Source organism: Talpa europaea (assembly GCF_964194135.1).
Source record: "Talpa europaea genome assembly, chromosome: 7".
Taxonomy (NCBI): Eukaryota; Metazoa; Chordata; class Mammalia; order Eulipotyphla; family Talpidae; genus Talpa; species Talpa europaea.
In genome coordinates this window covers 43451978-43471678 of record NC_140074.1, presented here as the reverse complement: position 1 = coordinate 43471678, position 19701 = coordinate 43451978, and the positions used below count along the sequence as shown (strand labels likewise).

Sequence of the window (19701 nt, the reverse complement as noted above, 5' to 3'; positions counted from 1 at the left end):
CCAGCACTGCACTTTTAATATACTCCAAGAGATTCACTGGAAGTGAAAAATAGAAAGTCATTGATAAAACATAAAGCCGTAGAACTATACATAGTCTAAAAGTATCTCCCCACAAATCACTTCTTAAAATTAGGAAGGGGAAAGTCATCATTTTAAAATAGAGAAACCTGGCAGACACTACCTTAACCAAGTGACTAAAGTTAAAAATCATGGGTAGTGAAACAAACCTAACATCTTGTGCTTTCTGATCTGATGCACCGAGAGCACAACACTTCTCTGATGTTCTTGAGAAATCAGAATATAATCTCAAGGAAGCAACAAACCCAGTCTGAGAGTCTACAAAATTCTGGCCTATGCGCTCAGAAAAGTTTTAGTTCATGAAAGAAAAGGGAAGCAAGAAAACAAGAGTGTTATGGCAGGGCATACTAAGGGGACTTGGGAAAAATGAAAACTAATGTGATCCTGACCCAGAAAAGGGGCAACTGACAAAATCTGAATTAAAATCTGTAGATTAGGTAATGCTGAATGAAGGTAAATATCCAGAGTTGTCCCATCATGTTAACACTATATTTCTGGTTATACAATCAAGCATCCTTGGTTTTAGTAAACATACATACAGTGAGGTATTTACAAGGACACTGTGTCTTTAAATTACTCTCAAATTTTCAGGGAAAAAAATATATATACCTATACACACACATGCACATTCCCACATGTGTATATGTATGCTTGTATGTAAACAGAAGAGAGAAAAAATGATCAAATAAATATGATAAAATGTAGAATGTTAATATCTGGGGAATCTGGGAAACATATAACATAGGAATTTTTTCTAACAATTTTACAACCTCTCTGTAAATAAAAAGTTTTTAACTCTAAAAAGAAAAAACAACCCAAGTAGGCCTGAGGTTTTTGAAGAGGGAGTGGAGGAGGAGTAGGAAGGCAGTGGACCCCCATGTATTTCCTTCTCCCCCACGCCCAACACTGAGAAGCATTATGACCTGGGTTTCCCTGAAAACTACTTTGGGAGACCCGGCAGTGAACTTCCTTCGGGTAGCCCTATATCTCCAAATCCCCAGAGCCTAACAAAGAGCCTAACATATAGGAGAAGCTTAAGAAAAATTTAATGACTGAATGGTGAGAATGGCACATATTAAAAAAACTAGCAACAACAAATGTTGGCGAGGGTGTGGAGAAAAAGGAACTCTTCTGCACTGTTGGTGGGAGTGCAAACTGGTCCAACCACTGTGGAAAGCTGTGTGGAGATTTCTGGACCTACTAAACATAGAGCTTCCATATGATCCAGCAATTCCACTCCTAGGTATTTACCCAAAGGACACAGAAACATCAATTCCAAAGAACACCTGCACCCCTATGTTTATAGCAGCACTGTTTACAATAGCTAAGCTTTGGAAACAACCCAAATGCCCAAAAATAGATGACTGGATCAAGAAGATGTGGTACATATATACCATGGAATATTACTCAGCATTCAAAAAAGATAAACACATGCAATTTGCTGCAACATGGATGGCGCTGGAAGGGATCATGCTCAGCGAAATAAGCCAAAAAGAAAAAGAAAAATACCGGATGGTCTCACTCATAGCAGGAATCTAGAAAACCTAAATAAGGGACCAGGAAAATGAATAACTATAAGAAAGTGAAAATCAAAATCAACAAAAAACTATGAACCAGAGACACTTTTAGGGGGGCGGGGGCGGGAGGGGAGGGATTGGGGTCAGAATGGGGGGCTGCAATTGTATGGGGAATATAACAATAAAATTTATAAAAAAAAAAAAAAAAGAAAAATTTAATGACTGAATGAAGAAACTATAAGTAATACTTGAAAGAAACTGTGGGTAAATCCCAACCTGTGGTATACCATCTACAAAGCCGGTCGAACTGAGGTCCTCTTGTATAAATAATTAGGTGAGAGTAAAGGGCAGGAATAAAGAGTAAGATCTGGTCCTTCTCAGGGGGTCTTCTTTTTATTGAAAACAAAGGAGGACTATGCATGTACCCTCCAACTGGCCACGAGGGGCATGACTCGTCTGGGTGAGGAAGGGTAGATTTTCCAATTACTATGTGTTCCGGCATCCAAGGTCACTACTAGATCCCTTGTAAGCTATTTGATGCACTGAGTTAAGAAAAAATAAAGACCTAAGATGCCCTAAGATAGCATTTAGAAGTGAAGCAGCTCTGTATTTTAGTAAATCCGTCCCCATGAAAACAAGTGTTATTCTGTTCTGATCTTACCTCCCAAACCAAGTAGGACTTAGTTTTTCATGTTCATATTGACTATGCACAGGAGGTCTGAAATTGGAAGCATTTTAATTACTGAAGTTCAAGAAAGCATTGAAAAGCTTGTTTAACAGGTGGAAAAAAAGGAGACGTTGCTTTAAAAATTTAGCTAAAATTCAAAGCAACCCCAATAGATTGCTTCTCAAGAAACCTTCAATTCTAAATAGAGTTGAAGGGGGAAATATATAATCCATTGGCCACTGAAGTTTAAGTATTAATGGATGTTCCTATAACTTTCAGAAAACTGGGACCTGTAAGAAATGGGCTTTTTGGTGGAGGACTCTGGGTGCTTTGGTGATGGGAGATCTATGGTGACCACAGCTGACAGGAGAGATCCTATACTGTCAAAATACAATATTAACTAGGTTGTAAAACAATGGTTCTTCATTAAAAAATTAAAATTAAAAAGTGCTTTTTCTAGCTGCAAAGACACAATTTCACAAGCATGGACATTATGTGGTAATATTCCAGAAAAACATTAAACAAGGCAAAACATGGCACATAACAGAGGGCAGGACTCCAAATTGCAAACCTGATTTGCATATTAATTCACATAGAGACCTTTTTGCTTTAACAAATAACAATTTTCAAGGAATCTTTAGGTAAGACTGCCATGCTCAATGGTAGGGACTTGAACAATTTATTTGAAAATGAGCTCATATGGCAAACCCAAATCATAATGGGAAAAAAAATCTTTCCTAATCAATAAATAATAAGCAGAAATCCCTCAGGGAAACTGGGGCAGGCTGTCCTCTTTTCCTCTTTGGGAGGTCAAGTAGTTTTCTGTCAGAAGTCAGTCACTTCCTCTAACTTAATTATTTCAGACAGATATTTAACTCACCCTCAGCATTTCCAGTATTAGTTTGATCCTAACAACCTTCAGCTTCCTAACACACATTTCAAAGCCATCCCACCTCTCTGAAACGGACATATCATAACTCCTTCCAGGTTGTCTCAAGGACGTATTGTCCAGAGGACTGGGACAAAGATAGAGTGCAAGAAAGATACCTGCTGAAACCCCATGAGCAGTCATTTCCTATCCCCTAGGTGCTGCATACCCCTTCTGTCCCAGACATGGTTTAGTCCTTGAGTTGCCAATAGCATGGCTCTGTCAACGCCAGCTAAAATTGCCAAAAATCTTGGTAATCTGAGGCCTGACCTAAGGGTTCTGGAAGAGACTCCTGCATGGAGTTCAGATAGAACTTCACATCTGTATGCAAACAGATAGAGGGCATATGTCAATACATCCGAGTCAACCTCTCCCACCCACCCCTACCCCACACTCATTTCATTTCTCCAAGAGAACCCCTTCTTCTGATAACCTTGGACTCTTATGCAACAGGGATGATAATGGCACTTCAGTCAAAATCATGTCATTGCCCAGTTTTTGCTGAAGAAGCAGCAAAGACACTGGACCAAAGGATACTATGACAGCACTTGGAATCTGAGCCTTTATGGTGCTCACCAGCAACTGGTGTGATATTACCAATGAAAAATGCAGAAGCTTTGCTTCTTGGTCCCCACCCAACTGGTTCTTCTTACCTTTGGTTCCATTGAAATGAAACTGTGGGTTCCTCTGCTTGAGAGAACTGACCTTTTAATCGTCCTGCTATGGTAGAAGTGGTAGTAGTCCTTCAGTGCCCCAATCTGCCAAGGCAGGAGGGAAAGAAGAAAAGTGAGAGTTAAGATATGAACAGTCTTCTCTTGCCTGTTTTTCATCAAAAAACGAGGACACAAAACAATAAAGTCCATAAATTATGCAGCGGCCTGTTAGGCTTAAGTGTTACTTGAACTTGGTGATCACTTTTCAAAAGAAAGACAAGTGATATGAAATGGAGTGTCCTTGAGGCAGTGACTGAGTAACTAAAGATTATAATGGGGCAGCTTAACCCCTCCACAGCTCCCTTTTAATGTTTCATTTATATGCAGCACTTTAAGTAATTTTATATCAATCTATATCCAAATGTGGGAAAGAGAAAAAAAATCAAATAGCTGTCTGGTTATAAAAACATATTGCATTTTGTTTGCTCTGAGAAATGTACAGTGAAGGACCTTGTTAGATTATTTATATCATTAATTTGAAACGAGTCCTAAGCAGTTGATCATTCACAAAGAAAACACTACTTAGCTTGTTTCCTGACTTCAGTAGACAGCATAAACACACAGCAGTTATTCATCTGTTGCAAAACTAAAAGTGGAATAGCAATTTCTTAAAAAAACAACAAAGATCACAATATCCTACCTACCAGCCTAGCTTCCTGTGGAAAAATAGTTTGATCCGCCTTATCTTAATCATTTCTTTAATAAACTAGTCTCCTCATTTGTGTATACCTTTCTCTAGTTAAAAGCTTGGTCTGTTTAGGATAGATTTAATAATAAGTTTCTGTCCACTTTAGGAACAAAGTGCCTAACAATCATTTTCTCAGCAGATTATGAAGTGTGGATCATAAAATGGAAAACAAACTATACAAGAAACTAAGATAGAGAATTTGGTACTCATTCCTGCTTACGTTCACCAGAAGTGTCTTCTGGGTTAAGCTTCCTATACTTACTATAACTTAGCTTCCTTTTTAAAATTGGACTTTGCCCTAACTTCTAAAATCACTCACTGCCTTTCTAAAATTCCATTCTTTGACACTAACACATTTCTTGCTTTGGGAAAATATATTCAGTGGCTTTTTCTCTAGAACACCAGGCTCTTTCTCTTTCCTCCCCTAAAAGAATGAACATCAACACAATATTTTCCAATTAGGACAATTCAAAAATTGAGCACTTCTAATTTTAAAAAAGTCATTTTTTGGTTTCCTCAACTTAATTTTTTCAAATAAAAGATTTTTTACACCCTTCTTTTTGTACATTCTCAACCATTGTCCCATCTGCCCAATTTCTGTGCCATATAAGTCATGTCCTCACTGGGACCTCAGGCTTGGACTGAATGTCTCTTAAATCATTCAATTTGAAAGTCTGAAGTCTAGCATTTTTTATTTAAGTGGAAACTATTGTAATGTATACAGAAGGGATCCTGGACTCTGAAAGCAAGTCGGGGAATGAGGATAAGGAAATGTCAGCTGAAACCTCTCATCTCAGGGATCCCGAGCTCTGAAGCAGCAGCAAACAATGAGGAGAAAGCCACAGATGACAGTCTCAGTCTCCAAAAGGGTTTCAAGGAGGGATTTACAGGCCAATTTTAAGGTTCCAGAGGACTGGGGGTAGAATTCCGGAGGCACCTCCTAATCCTTCACAAGAAAACATCAAAATCTCAAGAAGCTTAGAGCTTTCATCTCAAGGAATTTTCTCAAGAGTTTACCTTGAGTAAATACAGTAGTTCTTGTGGAAACACTGAATTGAGAGAGAACTTTACAGATAATCCATCACCACTGTGAAAAACGCCAATATGGGGAGCCCAAATGTACACAGCAAGTATTGTGAGGCGACAAAGTGGAAATCCTTGCTGAATGGAGGGACTCAGTTATGTTTCATGGTGACCCTATGAATGGGCTCAAAAGATGCAATTCCAACATCCTTCTGGTGAGTCTTTCCTGTGCTGCAGAGTTGAAAGCTAAACCCTCTGGAGGTTTCTTAATGTGATTAAGAGTCTCCTAATCATCGGCAGATGATAGCACCATGAAGATATACATGCTTAGCAGTAGTCATGCAGAGTTTTTAGTATTCAGTGGCTAGCTTTCTGGGCATTTGTTTGCATACCCTGTTTTGTTGAGAAGAGACTGTAGAAGAGCTACAGGGCTAACACAGGTAACTTCCCCATGCCTTGATTTCTTGATTGAGTCAGATGCAGCATCTCTCATGGATGCCACAGAATAGTGTGGCTTTGGGAAGACATTTCTGAAAGCTTGGACCCCTGATAGCTTCTATAAGACGCCCAATAGTCTACAGCAGACCTAGTAGCAAATTCAGCAGTGGTTCCCCTGAATAGCCAAAACTGAATAGATCAGACTTCTGAAAATGCTATACCTTTACATAATCTTGTGCAACTTTGTTAAGTACCTCTTGAGTGAACTGTAGGCACAGTGAGCCAGAGACTACTAAATGGCCCACTGTATCAGCTCTGACATCTCGTTGGATGACTACTTGTTTCTGGTCTTCTCACAGCCATCTGGACCAACCTACTCTTTCAAATCTGTTTTCTAGACAGTAGCCAGAACAAGGTTATAAGTGCAAATTTGCTATATCATGACATGCTATACCATGTCATATTCTAGCCTAAAATCCTTTATTGGCCTCCCCTTGCTCTCACACAGTATTAGCTAGCATTTAATATTATTTAATAATAGTTTTAAAACTAAATCAGAATAATCTTATCAACATTTATGCTGTGCCAGGAACTTTTCTAACTTGTTGAAAGAAAACCATTGTCCAACTCTGATCTACAGGGCCTGCATGACCCAGCCCAGCACTGTCTTTAACCTCACCTCCAATCACACATGTTCTCCATTCCCTGGACTGCAGCCAGCCTGGTCTTGTTCTGTTCCTTAACTCTGTGCTGTGCTTGCTCTAACCTCTAGCTGAAACACCCTCTCCTACCTCCACCCTCTTCTTGTTTCTCATCCTCACCTTGATGTCTCACCTCAAGCAGCACACAGTCTTTAAAACTCCCCAGACTAGGTCAGGTTCCCTTATTATGTCATCTCACAGAATCATAAGAACATATCTGTAGTAATATGTTGATTAGTGTAAGTTTAATGGCATTGTCCCCATCTGCATGCCTGCTCTATGTATTCCAGTGAAGCAAGGACATATCTATTTTGCTCACCATTTTGTTCCCAGCTCCTGGCTGGCAGCTCGAAACATAATAGTTTCTCAGAAAGATTGCTGAATGAATGATATGATGATAATCAGAATCCTTGAATTGTTAAAATTACATTGATTAGGGTTATATGTGATTCTACATCTCTAGAGTAAATATCACAGAGCTATCAAAGTGAGGCTAATTTTCAGCAAAAATGGTTTAATTCTACCTTAATTGAAGTATTCTTTCTGCCAAAGGCTATGGCTCTTTGGGTTGCAGGCTAATATACCTCTCTGATTTTTTTCTATTTTGTGAGACAACATCAGTTCAATTATTCTACCTCATCCAAATAAAACAATCTGTCACCTCCCAGAATTTTATATATATTTAAAAGCAAGTTTATTTTTCTCATCTATTAATATGCATGTCCCTATTGGCAAGAATTGTGTCTTTTATATTCTTTCAACAGCACTGAGCAAGCTGAGGGCATTTAATAAACATTAAGAAGAAAAATGTCATAATATGTAGGGAGTTATTCAAAAGAAAGACAGTGTATGAAAACAGAGCAGTAATATTATCTATAAGCAGGCAGTCCATCTACCTCCTCTGGGGTAATGTAAAACAAAAGATGACTGTATTTATCTGTTATGCATTGGCAACAAGGACTAAAAAAGAAACAATATATAACTAATCGAGGGACATTTTATACATGAATCAAGAACCCTAAGAGAATTCATGAAATATGAAATCAATAACAGATCAAAGCTCCACTTTTTCCTTAACACCACATAAAGGAAGGAGAATATTCCTTCTCTCTGAGCCCTTATAAGTTCCTCTTCTGTACAGTGACTTACACACTTTTCCCTGCCTAGCAACACAACTCTGTGTATAATACTGAAGCGATGACTTTGATCCTTCAATCCCAATTCTATCATGTCTTTGTGCTTATCCTTCCTTAGTGGCAGCCCATCACCCCTATACCCAGAACTGTGCTATCACTCCTGTTTCTCAAACCAAATTGTCTTCTTAGGAAAGGCTTTTTGATAAATGATTTTACACTAACAGGTATATGACGGGTAAGACTCAATATCTTAGTTCTTCCAAGAAAAACTGCACTTGATCAGAAAATTAAAACTTGAGCCAAATAAATGAGTCCATCATGTTTGCAATTTGTAAAAACAGTCATTGCCCAGAAATAATTATTGGAGGGCTGTTTTTTTTTCCTAACAGCAGGAGGGAACCGTCCCAGTGTCTCTAAATTGTCACATCACAAGCTAGCTACTAACTTCTAAGCAAAGGGCAGAGAGCAAGAAGACCTTTATTTAATACTGGCTTTCTCTGTGTTAAGGAGCACTGTCACCAAAGAATTCATTGACCCCTACAGTCTCACCTGTGCTTGCATCTAAAACCCTCAGCAGTCTACGGCTCCAGGTGCAGAGTTGGCAACCTCCTTAGGTTCTGTAGGCTGATCAACTGTTTCCAGGCATACAGGGCTTTTCAGCACCTAAACTGAGGCAGTCTCAGGCAATCTGGGTGAGTTGGTCAGTCTAGTTATGAAGTGTGAAGGCCAGGGATGCTGCGGCCACATTGAGGAACCTGTTGGATCTCTCAGGTTTCTTGTTCGCCTTGTTTTCCTGCCAGCCCTCTCCAATGGACAGATCTCCAAATTCTGTTCTCCTTTTGGATAAGTTCTGTGCCTCCATTCAACAAACAATTTTATGGGTAAAATTTGAACAAACACCTTACAAAGAAGACTTACAAATGGCCAAAAAAGGGGGAAATTGCTCAAATGCAAATTAAAAGCATAATAGTGCTACACCCACAACAGAATAGTTATCATTTAAAAGACAGACAACAACCAGCTCTAATGGGACTGTGGAGCATTTGTGCTCTCATACATTACTAGTGGGAGCGTGAAACTGGAAATTTGTTTGGCAAAATCTTTTGAAACATATATCTTCCTCATGACCCAGGCATTCAATTCATGGTATTTACCCAAAAGAAATGAGCACCTATTTCCGAACAAAACAAATACACAAATGTTTGTAGCAACTTTATTAACGATAGCCCTACACTGGAAGCAACACAAATATCCATCAACAGGTGAATGAATGGTGATATATCCATATGATGGAAGGCTAACCAGCAATAAAAAGGGAACAAACAGTTCATAATTGCAACATGGGTGAATTTCCAAACATGCTGACACAAAAGTGTGCATACTGATAGAAAATTTTATGACACATTGATAGAAAATAGGTAAGTCACAAACTGGGTACAGTAGGGATTGACTGGGAAAAGCCTGGAGACACTTAAAATGGTGGGAATATTCTGTATTCTGACTGTGGTGGTAATGACAACAGTCAGTGCTTAGGTAAGTAGAACCAGCTTGGGGTGGGCTTGCAAGATCCAACTGCATCTTTTCCCAACACCCTGTTCAGAGACCTCATGATGATGACTTGAAATCCACAATGATAAAGTATTTACAGCAGGAAAAATCAGCAAAAGCTACAAGTTAGGAAGTTCTTTACTCCCTGATGAGTTATTTGTTTAGTGTTTATTAGCACACCATGGGGTGTATATCTGGCTTTGTACCCCAAAATGCTGCATTTGGGTTCATGTAAATTATCCCTCAATAACAATGACTTTGAAAGTCATAAATTCCCCTCTTCTGGTTTCCGGCTCTCTCTTTTCTATATGTAGAAAGGCTTGAAATTAGAACTAAGAAGTGAGTTAAGGTCAGATTAGAATTTTCATAAAGTTCATACCTTCTCCCACCTTCTCAGGTGAGGTGGGAAGAACCAAGTAACCCAGACCACTGGTCTTGCTGACCAACCTCTTTCTAATGTCCAATGCTGAAATTTCCATTGTTAAATCCATTTAAATAGAAAATTACAAAGACAGAGCTTGGATATACTGTTTTCTCTTTATTGAAATGTTGAGTGTGATGTCCCCTTTGTGCTTTCCTGCATATGTTAAAACAATTGTAATTATTTGCTGCCTGTGTCTAAGGAGAACCAAAGAGAAGTTGGCCATGATTGTTTCTCAGTGTCACTAAGAACATTCCCAATCAGTCTTTGTACCTGGTTTTCCTCTACCTGGAATGCTCTTCTAAAAATCTTTGAGATTCACTTCCTTATTTTTTCAGGGGCTTGCTCAAATGCCACCTACTCAAAGCAGCTTTCTATTGACCACCCAATTTAAAATTGCTGCCACCCCCTCCACATACTCACTCCCCTTCTGGAATTGATTATTCTCCTTAGCACTTAACACATTAGCATATTCTCCTTATTTGTCCCATTTATTGTCTGTCTTTCCCCATGAGAAAGTTAGCTCCACAAGAGCAGAGATTTCTGCTTTATAAACTGCTGGACTCGTCTTAGCTCCTATTTAAGAATGCCAGCCTTACCCAGTAATGTGTACAATAAAGGCATGAATGGCTCTGTCCTTGAGGAGCTGAAAGCAACAGTGAACCTGTCTCTAAACTTAAGGAAGGTTTCTTTTTTTTTAAGATTTATTTTATTTATACAAGAACTGGGGTACAGGCCAGATGCACGGGAGGGTAAGAGGATTCACCAGAGACAGAGCGGGGAACAGATCGGCAGACTGACTGTAATACACTGCTGAGGGGAGCAGCGGGCAAGACAGGAGAGGTCTGCTTACCATGTGGGTTGCTCCGTGGCCGGCAGGGATCGAACTGGCACTGCAGAGACTGCGGACAGCTTCACAGTGCTGCGCTCAACCGCCTGTGCCACCAGGGAGGTCCCATAAACTTGCTCAACTCTTTAGAATCCTTTTAGTGATATAGAACATTAACATAGTGTAACATAGGCTATATCTTGGTAAATGTTGAATGAATGAAATTATCGCATCTAAAAATAACCGCAAATTAAGAATTTACCATCAACAACCACCTAAGTCTGCTGTTGTGTTTCTTAATTTCATCCCCGTCCTAATTATAGTCAATGAACTCTTGGAATCACTGAACAAAACATTTATAACAAGCTGATAAAATTCTTTAAATACTAAATTTAAATTAGAAAGCAAGGAAACACAGAAATCTAATGAACTGCTAATATTTATGGAGCACAAACTAAATGCCTGGATGAAGCAGGCAACATCATTTCCAGTTTACACGCAAGTCAGCAGAAATTGACAAAGTATACCAACTTGCCTGGGGCCATACAGCTAGTAAGGGGTGAAGTTCAGGTTGATTCCCAGTAGTCCAACTCCAGAGCATATAACTTAACTACTCTAAAAAGTGTTTCAAATAAAAGGTTTTAAAGAATGAACTAAAAACCACAGCTAACCAGAGATCTCAGTTACCCAGGAGATTGTATTCCTAGGAATGGTGCAGAGAAGAGACTTTTTTAGGATATTTCTGCCTACGTCCAGCAATGCAGACAAGAAAGTATTAACAAATATCTCCAAGACTAAGAGACAGTTCATTACTGGTCTCCTATCAAGGTAAGAAAACCTCTCTCTGGCTCTAACACAGTCTCTCTCTGGCTCTAACCCAGATCCCACAGAATTTATGTTAGTGTCATCATGTTGGTGTGATTTTTAAGTAGATCATCACTGTTTAGTTCAGGGATATTTGATGTTACAAATGACAATAGAAAAAACTTTGAGACTCTGAAAAATCTAGTGGTGACCAGAGGGGGAAGGAAATGGTCGAAGGTGACACTATGACAGTGCGAATGGTACTAGGACTTTAGTGATGGTTAAGGTGAGGCTCATATGCACATAGTGGTACAGATGCACCCCTAAAATTAATGTAGTTTTGTAAATCAATGGTACATTAATTAAAAACACATTTAAGCAAGTGCACTATCTGGCCTCAAACATCTTTGTTCGATATTATTGCAGTAGCCCAAGGAATGCCACAAAGTAGTAAGAAAAATATCTTCTTGGAGTTTAAATAGTTTCTTCTGTCCCTCTGTCTTTCCCTCTTCAATTTGAAAGAATGAATCTGGGCTTTTTACTCTGTCATCTGATCAATTACAGAGTCTTCTAAGGACATTCCAAGGCATTAGACAGCTTTGTGGTCAATACCAGGGAGATATCCTGTTGGTTTTGACTGGATATTCATATAAATTTGGTAAAGATATAAGTGATAGAGCTAACTTTTATTTGCAAGCTTTTAATTTATGTTGTTTCTTCCCATATACATGACCATTTTTTCAAAATAATAGGTATTATTTTGTTGTTTTTGTTATCACATGGGGGTGGGGAGAGAGGCTGTAAGGGAAGACAGAATGTTTAATCAAGGTTTTTATTTCAGCAACACTGGAATAAATTAAGTCCTAAATTCTGGGAAAAAAAATCTTTTTAACTTAGTTTCAAGTTAATCACTCAAAGAATACTTTTGATTTCTTTATAAATGTTTTCAAGTCTAGGCTCAGCACTGAATTTCTTCAGAGAATTAAATACAATAAGTCAGAGCAAAAGCTTCACAATCATTTTTTTAAAATCAGGATGCCAACAGATACATGAAAATTAGAATTAATGTATAAACTCTAAGATTTCAGAGGTAACTCTCTAAGTTATGCAGGTATGGAGTAGGTTGAAAAATGGCCCCCCAAAATATTAACATCCTAATTCCCAGAACCTGTGGATATGTTACCCTATATGGCAAAGGAGACTATGCATGTGATTAAGTGAAGGATTATGACATGGAGATGGGGACACCATTCTGAATTATCCAGACAGGTCCAGTGTGATCAAAACTGTCCTTATAAAATGAGGCAAACAAGTCAGAGAATGAGATATGATGACTGAAGCAGAAGTCAGAGGGAGAGAGACGGGAGCAGAGATGGGAGGACAGAGGATTTAGGGTTGTTGCTGGCTCTGAAGATGGAAGAAGGGGCCAGACCCAAGGAATGCAGGCAGCCTCTAGAAGCTGAACAGGGCAGGCAGTGAGTCATCTCTAGAACCTCTAGAAAGACTTTTGGCCTGCAGATAATAAATTTATGTTCTTTTAAGTCACTAAGTTTGTGGTTGCTACAACAGTCATAAGGAAATTAATACAAGGTAGAACTAGCACTTCTATAGACATCCAAGAAAAGGAAATAAAACTAGACAATTGGTATTTGGAGCCTTTTTAAGTCTTCATAATTTCCAAAAGTCTCCACAAGTTCAGATATCAATCTCCAAATCTCCATTTGTGCCAATATAATAATAATGTTCAATACTGGCCCCACATTCTGTTCAGTACTTTGTGAACATTATGTTTAATCTGCAAACAACATCAAGGCCAAGAGGAAGCAACTTGTCCAACAGCACAGAACTGGTAAATGACTTTTTCTTCCAAAGTAATTGTACATTTAGTACTACAAAAGCTACCACTTACTGATGCTTTTTTCTCTCTAATTTTTCCAACAACCCTATAATAAAGAGAAAACTATTCTTATTTTATGGACATGATAACTGGTCCAAACCTGAGAAAGATTAAGTAATATGCCCAAATGAGGAAGCAACCGAGTCAGGATATGAAACCAGGTCAGTCTGACTCTAAAAACTAACCTTATTCTAGTCATTGCACCCTAATTCTTATTTAAATTTATTCAAAGGGTTTTGGAGCACCACATGTGATTCAATAGGCACACTCACATATCATCTCTAACTCCATCCTACCTACTTGCCCTTACCAATATGAAGCCCTCTTTTACTTTATTCTAAAGCTATCTGATCAGCAGAGTGTAGGAGAATCCAGGTCTCAAGAGTTCATCTTAAAAGCAGGCAATCAAAAGCATCTTAACTACAAATCCAGAGCAAGCAAAAAAAGAGCTACAATTTCACCAAGGAAACACAAAGACACAGCATACAGGGTAAACATCAAATGAAAACCCTAGTCTTGCCCCACTGCATGAGGTTTGCCTCAAAACAAATAATAGAATCTGAGTTAGAAAAGACAAAATGAGGATTTTAATCTGATGTTCACCCAGATGCAGAAATCCATTCTTCAAATTAGTATAGAGCAGTGCACTCTCTGGGACAATCCATTCTTTAGAAAGTTCAAGCTATTTGGCTGAAATTCATTCATTACTCCTGGTTCTAGTCTGTGCAGTCAACTCAGTAGCATCATCCCTTTCCTCTGCCAGATAGTCACTAAGTCCCTAACTGGGTCTTCCCTGTTATTGGCTGAATATTCAAGTTTTTCCAATTTTTTCTCAAGTGACAAGGCTTCTAGGATAGCTTCCCTAAGACAAGCCAACATCTGTAATGCTGCCCTAGAAAAGCTAGAGCTCAGAATATAACACATCTCAATGCCAGGTATGACGGAGATGACAGAGCCAGGCTGAAGTCCATGATCTGTGCTAACTATGTTTGGAAGAATGAACTCGACCAGCTAAAACAGCCTCAGAAACCCTTTTTAATTTGGTTCACCTCCTGTCTATATTTGATTTCTTAAATGCAAACAATAAAATTTACATTTCTGTTGAGTGTTGAATGTCATTTTCTATTTTCTACTCTATGTTTTTACAGTCTGCCTAGACACTTATTTATTGGTACATACAATGTGCCAAGCACTGATCCAGAGACACTACTGAGTACCGAACAAAACCAAGTTCTTGCTAACATGAAGAGCACATTCTGACTTGATTCTGGCAAACCCTCTGTGTCAAGTACAAATGTGAAATTTACATCTTCTTTACTGAATCAGAATATTTCTCCCAGGAACACTCAAGTAATTTTTCATTTTAGTATATTACATTTATGGATTGGGTTCAGCATTCAATTTATAATGAAAATGTAACAGTTATTTAAGAATGAACTGTAAAATGCATTAGGCTTTTATTTTCTTCAACCCATTTTTGTCCAAAATGAATAATTATATCCTTAATGTAAAATAGTCCTTGTACTATATTCCTCAGATAAGAACACTTATTACTGCTATTTATAGTCAGTTATTCTTTTAAAAAGCTTTTTTAAACCCTGCTAATTTCTAGAGAAATATGAAGTATTGTTGTGTATTTAAACTATTCCTTCTGTTTATAAGACACCACTCCCCTCAATTTCCCCTACCAACACTACAGAGTCCAAGAAAAGCAGAGAAGAAAGAGCAACATAGCCTACATATAGGTCTGTATTCCTTTAATTACTGATATTCTTAGCAACTTGAAGTATTTCAACATTTATGTCACACAGGAAATAGTACATAATTTGATAGATGGAAAAATTCCTAAAATTACCCCTGCAGCAGTAAATTTTATGTTTATGTCCATGATTCTCAGCCCTGCTATACATTAGAAGGATATGGAGACTTAAAAGAAATACTAACATCAAGGACCCCACTCCCACCCTAGAGTCCAACTTAAGGGGCTGTTTTCTTTTAAAAAGCTTTAAAGGTGAATCTAATGCATAACCAAGATGAAGAATCCTTTTCTAACCAATCCACCCCATTCCACAGAAATAAAACAATTTACCCTGAATTCTGTGATCACCATTCAAATATTCCATATACTTAATCTAAGTTTAAATGAGACAATATCTAAATAATTTTATTTTCACATTAAAGTAACTGGCATGTTTTGTTCTTTCATTCACTCCTTTAACAATTTTAAAAGACCCCTCCTCAGTCTCCTCTGTCCCCCCAAAAGTAGAAAAATGTATTTAGTACAACCAGATACAAAATTTCCAATGTTTTATTATACTGGTAAACAGAGGCTATTTTGAATGGGACAACATTTGAAGTGTGTTTTATTCTTAAAAGGGAAAATACTGAGCATTAAAATTTGAGCATTGAAAACATGATAGACTATGTCTGCTGAAAACCTCAGCTTAAGGTGCAGGACAGTGATGATTTTGTCACCGTCATTTTAAAGATATATTATGAGAGGAAGCTCCCCCACATCTTTGCCAATAGCTGTTCAGAGATGCCATGTACATTTGGTTCTTCCTGAGGATTAGCAAGATCAGCACTTGCAGTGACCCCAAAAGTGGGCCCAAAGCTGGGGATAACCAACAGTATTTGTAGCATAATGGTAGACAGAGATGGGGCAGGGGGAGGTTTTTATCCTGATGGGAAGTTGCACATCTAGGCTGATGTGAGTTGAGATCTTATTTTTATAGCACTTTAGACTCTGCCACTGTGGGTACCTATTATCCAGTTGTTTAATTAAAGATGTCACAGATAAATATCCATTAGAATAGGTCAACTAAAAGAAAAATGACAAGTGATGGTGAGGATGTGGGTAAATAGAAGGTTCATACGTGGTTGTTGCTAATACTGGGAAAATAATTCAGCCACTTGTTATAAAAGTATTTACTTACTGCATGACCCATAAATTCCATGCTATAATTCTCCCTAAGAAAGATGAAAAGTTATATTCACACGAAAATACATATATGAATGTTTATAGTGACTTTAGTTTTAATCACCAATAACTGGAAACAACCCAGTGTCTATCAACTGGCAAATGGGTAAACTAACTGGTACTCTGCACAATTAAAAAGGAACTAAGTATGGTTGGTTAGTCAGGGAGGAATCTCTAATGTGTGGAAAAAAAAAAAGACAAAGAATCCAGATTCAAAAGACTATATACTGTCTTATTCCATTTATATGACATTTTTTAAATGGCAATATACATCAAAAAACAACAAAAAAAAAAACATTGATAATTACCAGGGTTGAGGGGTGCAGCAAGAGACTGATTACAAAAAAGCATAAGGGCATTTTTCGAGGATGTGAAATTGTTATATATCTTTAATATAAAGGTCGTTATATGGCAAAATGTACTTGTCAAAACTTACAGAATTACAGTGGTTTTTACTCTATGCAAGGTATGTACATCATTACATATATTGCATGTATTGCTGCATGGACCTTGATCAATCTAATTGACAAAAAAAATCTATAGTCCAGCCATCAAATTAAATTGGAAAGGTGATATAAATGGAAAAGTAAAATAAGAAGTTGTGCGAGTTAAAATACATTATCAAGTTGGCTTTATTCAACTGAGGAACTTCCCTAAAGCCATAGCAAGCATTTCAGACACTTGGAATTATACAGTGCAAACAGCAACCCTGAGAATCATTCATAATATGTAAAGCTTTCCTTTTACAAAGGAGTGAAGGATTTGTACTATTCTTAGGTAAAGTATTGCTTTCCATTCAGATGACCATCTTAGTCAGTATGCTAAGTGGCAGATTCATTTGAAACCCTGACAATATGGCTGTTAACTCTTCAAAGGAGAAAGTATAAAAGGTTCAGACTCTAAGTGCTGCTAACCATACACCTAAGTGCTTTGAAAGTATGCAAAAAACCTATATAAATCATTGATTCTCAAAGTATTTCTTGATACTAGAAGCTTAATATCAGTCTTATAGGCATCACCTATAAGCTTAGCAGAAATGTGTATTCATGTGCCCCACCTCAACCTGAATCAGAACCTACTCATTGCCCTACTTGGCTAACTAAATTCCCAAAACAAGGAAGTACTCACCATGAATGACTGATGGACAAAATTACATGGTTGTCCATCTTGACCTGCACAGTATAGACCAAATACAACCTGTTCCTCCATATGCCTGTACAATCTATATGGTAAAAACAAGGTATGGTTGGACCTTAGGTGATTATGCTAAGTGAAATTAAGTCAGAAAGCAAAGGACAATTACTGCACAGTGTCACTCTCACTCATTTGCAGAATATAAATAACCAAACTATAAAACATAATCATAGACACTGTGAAAACAATATTGGTTACCCAAGGGGTGATGGGTGGAGGTTGGAAGAAGAGGACAGGGAAAGGAAGGTGATCGGGTTTGGACTGGAGAGTCAGGGGAGGGAGAGTGAAGAGGGTATGTATATGTGAAATTGTCCTTGTAAAAGTCTATGTTGACTAGTGGCAAATCAGTGATAGTTAAAGGAAAAATAAAAATTTAAAAATTTCAGGTTTTACCCATTTTATCATGCTATGAATCCAATCTATGTTGAAAATAAAATTGGATTTCAAGTAGAATTTTCTCCAAACTCAATTCTAGGAGTTAATTAAAAATGTTCATCATGTACACAGTACTGAGAGAAGTGTAGTTATCGATGATAGATCAGTTCATTTCATAACCAAGTGAGTCAAGTTTCAGAATGAAATTCATAGGCGATCTACATACTAAATAATTGTAACCACTAAAAATTAAAAGTTGTCTTCTAATGACCATCAGGTCTTGCCATATTCTACTTTACGTGGACTACTGCATTTAGCTTCTGCTTTCCATACAAAAGCATCAAAAATGATGTCAAATTTCCAACAAATGTCTCAGACCATTAAGATTGGAACATGTTTTTCTCTCTCTTTTCAAGAAAATGTTTTGATATCTCAACAGAAGTCTTAGTAGAAAAATGTAATTTACGGACAACTGAATGAGAGTTCCTCAGGCACAGGAAAATGAATAAAGTAGTCCCAAATAGCATAATAATTATATCAGTAGTTATGCTCAGTTTATAAAACAAAGCTTAATTTGCTTGAACGTATCAATGTCTTCTCTCAGAGTCCTGCTTAACTGACACTATCTGTCCCTGATATACAAGGATTAAAAATTCAAAATTCTGGCCAAATGCTCTACTCTTTTAGGATCAGATATTTACTCTGATGCTAGCTCTGGGTTGACATCCAGTTCTTCAGTGGACGCATGTTCATAGGCAACAATATTTGAAAGTCAGTTTAAGCAAAATACTACCAAAATACCACCATTTACCGTACCCTCCACACACACACTTGCGTTAAAGTCATGTAAAAATAATGCCACCATTTTTATCATCTGTGTGTGTTGACACCATTTGTGACTGTCCACTGTAAGGATTTTTCAACCTAGTAAACAGCATAAATAACTCATCTGGCCCCACATTCTGTCTTGATATTTCATTCTATGTAACATCAATATTAATTTCTCATACGTACACTGTTTTCATCTTTAAAGTGCTTTCCTCATCGCTGTTGCATGTGAGTAATTAAGATAATGTCATACCCCTTTGTAAAACTGATCAACGATATCTTGTTACTTTTATAATAAAATTTTTCAAAGGCTTTCATTAGGCTCAAAAGAAGCTACCAGATCTGGCTCCTGTTTATCTTTCTTTTTTTTTTTAAAGATTTATTTATTTATGCATACTATGCATACAAGAGCTGGGTACAGGCCAGAGGTGCAGGGGGTGAGAGGATTCACCAGAGACAGAGTGGGGAACAGAACAGGCAGACTGACTGAAATACACTGCTGAGGGGAGCAGAGAGCGAGACAGGAGAGGTCTGCTGCTCCATGTGGGTTGCTCCCTTGCCAGTCGGGAATCGAGCTCATGCTTTAGAGACTTTGGATTGCTTCATTGTGTGGTGTTTAACCCCCTGTGCCACAAGGGAGGCCGCTCCTGTTTATCTTTCAAACCTCATCTCCTAGCACCTCTCCTTCACTCGCTATGCTCCAGGCCCACTAGTCTCCTTTCCAGCCTCTGGACCTTTACACTTGCTGCCTACCTACCTGGAATTTCCTTTTTTTCCAATCCCCCATTGCCTAATTCCTCGTTTTTTAGACCTTAGCTCAAGTATCTCTTTCTTAGAAAAAAATCTTCCCTGACCTCTCTGCTAAGCAGTCTTCCCCAATAAGCTATGGGTTGAAGCTGTTTTTTATTAACTTTTAAAATTTCACTATATTGTCTA

At 37.9% G+C, this 19701-nt stretch overlaps 1 protein-coding gene across 1 annotated transcript in view; it reads right to left on the bottom strand.

Moving 5' to 3' along the window:
* The window catches only part of PCSK5 (proprotein convertase subtilisin/kexin type 5), a gene marked incomplete at its 5' end in the record, with an annotated part of 282220 nt that overhangs the window by 239478 nt on the left and 23041 nt on the right, over positions 1–19701 (bottom strand). The window contains one exon of the mRNA XM_084236534.1: positions 3844–3948. Within this exon, the coding sequence (XP_084092660.1) occupies positions 3844–3948 (105 nt within the window). The remainder of the gene's footprint in view (positions 1–3843; positions 3949–19701) is intronic.